General features: G+C 35.3%; 1 protein-coding gene across 1 annotated transcript; it reads left to right on the top strand.

Annotated features, from left to right (window-relative positions):
- Positions 1 to 1961: 1961 nt before the first annotated feature.
- On the top strand, positions 1962 to 8100 carry LOC150100199 (uncharacterized). The gene is made up of 2 exons (XM_090403201.1): positions 1962 to 1982; positions 7272 to 8100. Exon 2 carries the CDS (start codon positions 7308 to 7310, stop codon positions 8076 to 8078), a length of 771 nt encoding a protein of 256 aa, XP_090259327.1. The 5' UTR covers positions 1962 to 1982; positions 7272 to 7307; the 3' UTR covers positions 8079 to 8100.
- The last annotated feature ends 614 nt before the right edge of the window (positions 8101 to 8714 follow it).

The raw sequence follows: 8714 nt of genomic DNA, 5'->3' as shown, positions 1-8714 counted from the left end.
AATACTCAAATATATTGTCCATGTATAATTTAACTTTACTAATAAAATGGGAACAAATATCGGAAATCGTCACAGCTTGTTATATAGATTGACACGAAGAATCTTTATTGAGGGCTTTTCAAAGGAAAGTGGAGGATTTTCTCCTCGTTTTCACCAAGCAAATCATCCATCCAGGGGAACATGTGCAGTTTACATACAGAAATGTATATTTAGGCATAATACTAAAATAAACTCCCCTGTCCTATAATTATGTTTACGAAAGCCAAATATACTTTTTAGGTCGATGGTCTTAAGGTATACCTAGGTACCATCAAATAGATATACAGATAATTATTTCTCTCTCTCTCCATCTCCATATACGATCAGAATCCATTCAACATCTAGACTGGCTAGCATGTCTGTTGGTGCAATCTTAATGGCTTGGAGTTTATTTACAAAATGTTGACTATTTTTGATATAGGATTGTGTTGATCTTATTTTATTATTTAATAAGTTTGCAAGATGCTTTGCCAAAAGGTAGGTGGGTGGTGATCTTCCATCAACTATTGGACGGAGAGGTATATCCTATTTATGTATTTTAGGTGTCCCATATAGTCTTGGAGTGAGAGGATGTGAGGATTTTAATGTTCTCTTCATTTCTTCTGGCCAATTGTTACAATTTCTGATTAGTTGGTTTGTTTCATTATGATTTTTTATTGTGGGGTCTCTGTCTAGGATTTTATAAGTTGAGGTGTCTGATAGTAATACGTTTAACTTATCGTAATAATCTTTAGAGTTGAGGATAACTGTAGAATTTCCTTTATCAGCTTATGTAATAATTTGACTGACATAATACAGTAGTTCACAACCTTAGTTACCAAACAATAACTTAGACACCATGGTTTTCAAACATAAACAGAACTGTTTTCTTGCAAAAACAGAACTGTTTTCTTGCAAAAACAGAACTGTTTTCTGTCATTCATCAAATAAACTCAAACCCACATCCAGGTATCGATGTCATCATACCCAAATATATATGATATTCAATTAACTTAGGTCCTATCATACTAAGTTTAATAAATAAAATCTTTGTAACTAGACATATATCCAAGAAACTCATTCAGTACAGAACCCATAGCTACACTACCAATCACGAATAATAACATGGAGTAGATCGATCTCCAAAGCAACTAAAACACAGCATGTTCTCAAAAAGGAAAAGAAACAACATATCTTGTGGAGGATTTTACACACCTAATCAACATTACCTTACATAATACTCTATAAGAACTTTTCAGCTGAAGGTAAGTTGGCCAGCTTCATACGAAGATGATAGATTTTTCCTCTTGGAAACTCAGGTTTTTCATTTTTATCATTCAAAATAACACATTCAGTTGACTGACATAATACAGTAGTTCACAACCTTAGTTACCAAACAATAACTTAGGTAAAAAGAAAAAAGAAATCACGAAAGAACTCGCCGACAAACTACAATTTTAACAAAACTCTCCCCTATAGGTATTTTCTTGACTTTCAGTATCAGTTTTGAATCATTCAGCGATTTTAATTTGAAAGCAAACATGTATACTTTTTTTCCCTTTTTATTTTACACACATTTTTCTCATAATTTATTTTTTCGTTATGTTATTTTACTTTTTATCCTCACATCCCATATTTCTAAGGAAATACGTTATGCAAATTTCTTATCCTCTGAAGTTACTTCACTGCTGTTTGAGAAAAAAAATAATAATAATAGCATCGAATACGAGACATTTAGTAATTTAAAGCTTGAGATGACTCTGCTAACAAATACTTATCATTTGCAGGTCGCAATACCATTGTAATTAACACTTTAAAATATTTTAATAATAATAAGGTTCTGCACATTTTCCCATTTTTATGGTGGCGTTTTTTAGTTGAGAGTAGAGTAGTTTAAATAGTCCTACCTAGGTGCATAAAGTTTGCTGTGACCAGAGGATTAGCTCGTGTTGGTATAAGCCGAGGTAAGCATGAAAGTTTATTCTCCTTAAAGTTATTTCCGATAATGAGTTGTTCAAAGAAATCTTGTCTTCATGAAATAACGTAATTTTATTTCATTATTACTACTGCCATGTTTCCAATTTTCCTAATGTCATAACCCAGAATTTAACGCCTCCCCCCACTTCAATCTGGAAATTAAAGTGTATTAGCTCTGTTAAAATGAAAGACAAATGATTAATATCATTTTCGATGGTGGTAGAATGAAGATCCCTGTCTTATCACAAATATTCCTTTTGTAAATACTTCTGCTTACTGTCGCTTAACCCCCCCCCCTTTTTTTTTTTACAGAAGGGGATGTGGTAATTTAAAATAAAGTAAATACTATTATGGCAAGTTCTTGAGTGAACGAATTTTCATACAGGAAGACAACTAAGTTAGTGAAAGCCGTGCTTAAGTTAAAAATGGTGCGATGCCGTGACTTCAAGTACTCTAACTTACATTCCTCCGTTTTCTGTAGTTTCAAAGAATTTTCAGCCGTATAATTATGGCCATTTAAGCTGTTCAACAATAAATGTAAATCAATCGGGGGTCCCGTAAAAATATTTGTTTCAATGATATCCAAGAACGAGACGTACATGATTCTATCAATGAGGTGAAGGAATGAGTTTAGCCATGTTCAAGTAACCAATATTTAAAGTATCCGGGCATAGGCTGAAATAACTACTTTAACTTCCCGAACCAATTAAGCATCAATACTCAATAGATGCTCGTGCAAAAAAAAAAAAAAAAAAAGAGTCCGACAACCTGACGAGATCTAAAAAAAAATATTTAGCACTTCACTGTAGTTAGAAAATCTCCCTAGTTAGCTCAAAACAGCAAGTATATAAACTCGCTGACATTAAAACGTGTCAAATTGTGAAATACGTCACTTTCTAATACACTTAACAGCGGGAGAAACGCTCACCTTCGGTAAATGTTCATCGATTGACCCACTAACTCGACTGATCAATAACACGCTATTCAAACGAAGAATAAATTGGTTGCTTGCCGCAGAAGTCATTCGTTACACGCTTTCGCTGCGGGTTTTATTTTTTGTCAGCAGTTATTTTAAAGCTTTGCTTTATCAGTTAATGTCAGAACATTTGAAGTAGCATTTAAAATTCAGCGGATAGTTAAAGAAAGCTGCCTCCCTTTTTTAGTTTGTATTTATGCTTGCATTTGTGTAAACCAGAAAACTCCAATGCTCTGCCATCTCAATAATATTAAACTGCATTTTACACAAGTTCGCGATACTTGTTCTGACTATCGCGATGAACTAATTCAGAATGCAAGAGGTGGAAAGTACTTCGTGTATTCTGGAAGATTCACGGCAGCTGTAACTTGTATAATGAGCCGAGTTTCAACTATTAATCTTATTACTAACTTCACAGTATTAACGTCACCAATATTTGTGAGTTTAACTACTTTTTAATTAAAACCAAACCAAATTTAATTTTAAATCCATCAAATGGCACCCGTAGTGCCATCAGCTTTCAAATTAAGCTCAGAGTTCGAATCCTGCCTTAGCATACATGCGTGTTTGCGATTCTTGAAGTGGAAGATGAACTTCATCGCTGGGTGAGACCATTGCCCTGCTTATTGGAGACCTGAAGTGGCTTGCAAAAATTCTGTTTGGTATTGCAGGATTTTTCGGGGTACTTAACCCATTCCTGGTATGAATGTAGTGTAGATAAACCTTTTGTGGGTGGGAGCCGCATAGAAAAGCGAGATGGAATATTATAATATTTTCCAACCTACACTCAAAGCGACGTCGTTGAATAAGATTTTTTGCTACCATTCTTTCGCCTCTAGGAGCTGGCTATCCAACTTATTTCACTTTTTCTTTACCAGTGAAAAATATTTTGGAAATGATTGTTTCGGATTCTAAACCGAATAAAAATTTAAGCGTTCATACCAACAACCAAAACCACAAGTCGAACGAGTTCTTCCCCAGCTTGCTTTTAGTCCTTAAGGACTAGCATTAATCTCATAATGCATTTTAATTTCCCTGAACGTGTTAACATGCTGAATAGTTACTCAGAGCTCTCAGTTATATAAGTACAGAAACTAGATTCGACCTCAGATCTTTAAAGGTCTTTTTTCATTCGCCACTTCCACTAATTTCAAGAATTAAGAAACCATCCCTAATTGTAACGCGTCCACTTAAATGATCTCGCTTAGTCAGAAATGACTAACCTCCGTCGTTTTGTTTTAAAGAGCGAACCGAATTGTCTATTTTCAGCCAGTGGCATAGCTTGAGGGAGCAGCACTTTCAACCTTTATAAACTTTTACAGTTAATTCTAAAATAGTCTCGAGAATTCAGTTCCAACTGTTGTAATACTAACTGCGAATTTTCCTCACGATTGCTGTGTTGCTAGTTGTGAGAAGAGTTTCTTCTAAATAAGAGATCAAGAATTACCTACATTATGAAATAGGCTTTGCCAATATCGCAGATGATTTCGCTAACAGAAAAGCAAGAAATATAGCATTTTAGAAAGTTGAAGTTTTACTTCAAAAATAGTGTTTTAATTTATTTCCCTAAAAGTCGTTTTGACTTTTTGTAGTATTTTTTGTGTATTGAGAGGGCAGCAGGCTCATGGACCACCCTGGGCGGCAAAAGCTCTAGCTACACCACTGTTTTCAGCATTATTGCAATACATAAAATTAATCAAATCTTGCTTTTTGTTTTTGAACACTCGACACTACCTTTTTTAAAAGAATGTTAACTCATCCATTCGCTTAACTGAATAATGAACAAGTTTTTTCAGTTAAATGAACTGAGGTGTGCTTTCATTTAATCTGAGAATAGATGCTGAAAGGTTGGTTAATAACTTAAACCAGAACCAGGGGTGTCAAACTTACGGGCTGCGTGTGACCCACAAAGCAATTTCTTACAGCTCGTGACGCCTGAAGGAAAGACTTCAACTTTTTTGATGGTTGCTTTTTATAATAAACGCATCCTGTGCAGATGAAAGAAAAACAGTTTTATTCCACTGAATAAAGTGCAGAGACATCTGCTGCCTGTGTAATATTTCTCTACATGAATAATATTTTTAATGCAATTAGAGGCAACTGGTATAAAAACGCACTAACTAGTGAATCACATGTTCCCTCCCACATCAACCTTGCTGTTTAGACTCGAGTAAAACCATATGTTGCACCAGCAAACACGGTATCTAACTAAAAACTTTTTAGATGTGAGTGCACCCACTAACGCAAACCAGCAATAAAATTCACTTTCCGTTTAAATGCTATCTATTGTAAATATTAATATAAAAAAATTTGAGTTGTCATAATCATACTACTCTTTTATGTCTTGTAATGACTTACAATAAATAAAATTTATTAATTTCCCGATTTATACTCATTCTTTCCCTTCCATTCTACTTAGTGCAGGATTTTTTTTGGGGCCCCACTTGAGTTTTATAGCTACTGGCCTACAGTCCAATTGAATTTGATATTCCTGACTTAAACTTTTTCTGCGGCAATTATCACGGAATAAGTTGCTGTGAAAAGTGATGCAGTATCCTTCGATAAATTGATAATTCAACTGAGCACTTACTTGATGGTACTTGCAATGCAAAAAGTTCTTGGTATTGCGGCTGGAGAAGCTTCTATCAAGTGAACATTGATATTCGAATATCAGACAGAACTTCTGAATTGTACATCAACCAAATGACACCTAAATTGTCAACTGGTTTCAGCGTTTAGGTACTAAAAATCTGAGAAACTAGTCTTGGCATTTCAGCTGGTTGCTGAGTTTCTAGGTACATGTGTAGCTTTTCCATAAACACAATCCTGAAACTTAATCGACATCAGAACTGACGACATAAGGGTCATGTCAGCATTTGTCTACCAGTTGCCAATAAGGAAGATTGGCTACTCAATTTCCAAAAAGTTAATCATAGTTCCTAGTCTCCTACAAAAGTGTAGGTGGAGTTAAAGAAGAAATGCTGAAACCACGGGGCATAAACCTATTCCCTATTAACAATTTTTGTTACTTAGTCTTATTTCATTACAGTCATGTTAATTTCATGTAACAACCCAGCTGTACCTGCCTCAAAAGGAAGTTTAAATGTAAAATTTGTTGCATAATCTTAGTTGTGGTCCATCGTAACATTCGTATGGTTAAAAACTTGAATACGAACTACAGGTGAGTTTGTAACTAATAAGATGGCATCTGTGCAATCACTTCAAACTTGACTAGATCCTGATGCGATAATTTCTCAGTGAACGCTGAATATACAAGAACTTACTAGCTGGCATTCTTACTGATTTGAACGTCGTGAAAATACTTCATGAATGCTAACTTCAATGCGAAATGTCTAAATCTGACCAAACTGGCTCTCCAGTTTCAACTGTCGAACATTTCTGAAGCCGTTGAACCTCTGTATTCGTAAGTGAATTTTGTTAACGCTCATAACCGATCATTTTGAAAGCATCGGTTCGTTCATAAGCTCGTTAAATTTTGGAAAGGGTTTCGAATTCAATTGCTTGGATATTAAAATCTCTTCAATTTCGGTGATTAATTAAAGGATACTTAAACAGATTACCCAGTGCTGTGCTGAGTATCGAATACGCTGTATGATCGTAATCAGTTCAGAAGTTGAGTTAAGCATTATCCAAGAATGGATTCGGACCCAAAATCGGTCTGAAACCTTTAAGTGCCAATTTGGGCCTATGATTTATGCAGCCATGACCTCGTTCCAGAAGCTCCTTCGAGTTACTTGATGAAATATTCCTATTTGAATATCATTCAGTGTCATAAGTACTACTGTGGGATTGCCAAGGATACTTTAAATCCTTAAATTTAGATGTTAAAGTTGGCGTCATGTCTAAATCGGTCTTGCATTCAAGACCTACATTTTGAACGCAGTATTGCTTCGCTTGAATTTTCCTACGCACCGATCACTCCAATAAATGTCTTCGCATCTCTTTCTCTATGCCATTGATTTTTGTCTTAACTTCCAGAAAATCTTGGCCCTCACTTCATATTGTAAGTGACTAAAATGACTACCAGACTTAACATAACTTTGGTGATGATTTAACAACCTTGGTTACTTCAGGATCAAAACTTGACCCTGAGTATTGACTTCACAATTGCGAATTGCGTCCATAGTAACGCGAACCTAATTGAAAAGGAAATTTATAGATTGGTTTCTTAGAAAGAGCAAAATCTGAACTCCAATTCTGGTTCCTTTGCTCAAATTAATAATTTGACCCGATACTCTTCAGTTGAATATTTTTGGACATTAATTTTTTTCTTTTATAGGAGATAAAGTTGAAGAATAATCTTGCTTCTCGTAACATGTCTGGAAGTGACGCCGATGCTTTACAACGAACTAGCGTCAGCTTCACCATAAACGAAATGGAAGCCCAAAAAGAACGCAGCTTACCCCCCTTGCCCTCCCCTAGCAGTGAAGAAGACTATCAGATCCTGACGCGAGAGGAGGAACATATCTATGAAGAAATCGATGTTACTCCCGTAACTATTGAAGAAGAACTCTATGCAGATGTGCAACTACCTGTTGACCTCCTTCCCAATCCTGGAAAAAACATACCAGCCACAAGAGAAGAACCTGAAGAAGATGAAAGAAGTAAGAATTATGACACCGTCTTATCCACCTCATCACAATCAAATGAAGATGGCAGTGTTTATGAAATTAATGACGACATCCTACCACCGGAGGAACATATCTACGAGGAAATAGCAGAAACCGTGTCCAGAGTTGACTCGACAGGACCTGCATCATCTTATGAGTGTGACATATCGACAGTCATTTACCACGTGGCGATCGTCTCAATTTATTTATTGACGCCAATTTTAGAACTTATAGTAAATGGATATAGAGAAAAAACTTTCAACGCAATACTGGCGAGCGTTGGTGTCATTGCTGTTTGTCACATTATTTATATAGTTATTTGCTGTCGAGGAATAATCAAGGCTAAGAACGACACTGAATCTTCATACGTCACTTTGGAGCGAGGCAGTGACGAACAAAGCCAAGACAACAGTAATGCTACTGAAAGCTTCGTCTCGGAAACATCTCCTGAACACACATATGCCAACGTAAACTGACTCTAAACCCTGAGCAGCCTAAATAAACAAACGTATATTAATTTTTATGTTAGACTTAAGGCTCAACCTTTTTTAAGTATTCACTTTTAAGCAATGTTTGTAAAGTTTTTATAATAAAAGTTTGTATTTCATTATTGATTAGTGACTTAAGAACTTTTATATAGTGGCTTGAATTAAGAAAATAGCACAATCTTGACCTTCAGTTTACGAAAATAGAATTTTTATAGGCCTTTGTTCATCAGTACAGGAATAAGTTCCCTTCAACTTAAATTTTGTTTTATTCACAAACTGGGTACAGTACTCATCGCTATAATAAATTTTCCACATGTTGTCGACACCAATAACGTATTAAACTCCATTATACCAATAACGAAATTAATGTAATTTGCACTTAATGGCTGAAGATTTTATTAAGAATGCCACGTTCTTTCTGACTTTCTTGAATTGAACATAACAGTGGCCAACACAATACTCCACAACGAAGACAAATTGACGTCATGATACCCAAGAATCGGAGGAAAATAACCCATAAATGTTAACTAGTTCTAAAGCTTAAATATCTCAATATTCAAAGACTGACAGTTGGTGAAATGATCCATAAAGTCTTAGCCACCTAGTCATCTGCATTGTTTCTGC

Source organism: Typopeltis vanoorti, chromosome 13 (genome assembly GCF_054136105.1).
Source record: "Typopeltis vanoorti isolate ZY-2024b chromosome 13, IOZ_Tvanoo_1.0, whole genome shotgun sequence".
NCBI classification, from domain to species: domain Eukaryota; kingdom Metazoa; phylum Arthropoda; class Arachnida; order Uropygi; family Thelyphonidae; genus Typopeltis; species Typopeltis vanoorti.
This window is presented reverse-complemented; position numbering and strand designations above follow the sequence as displayed.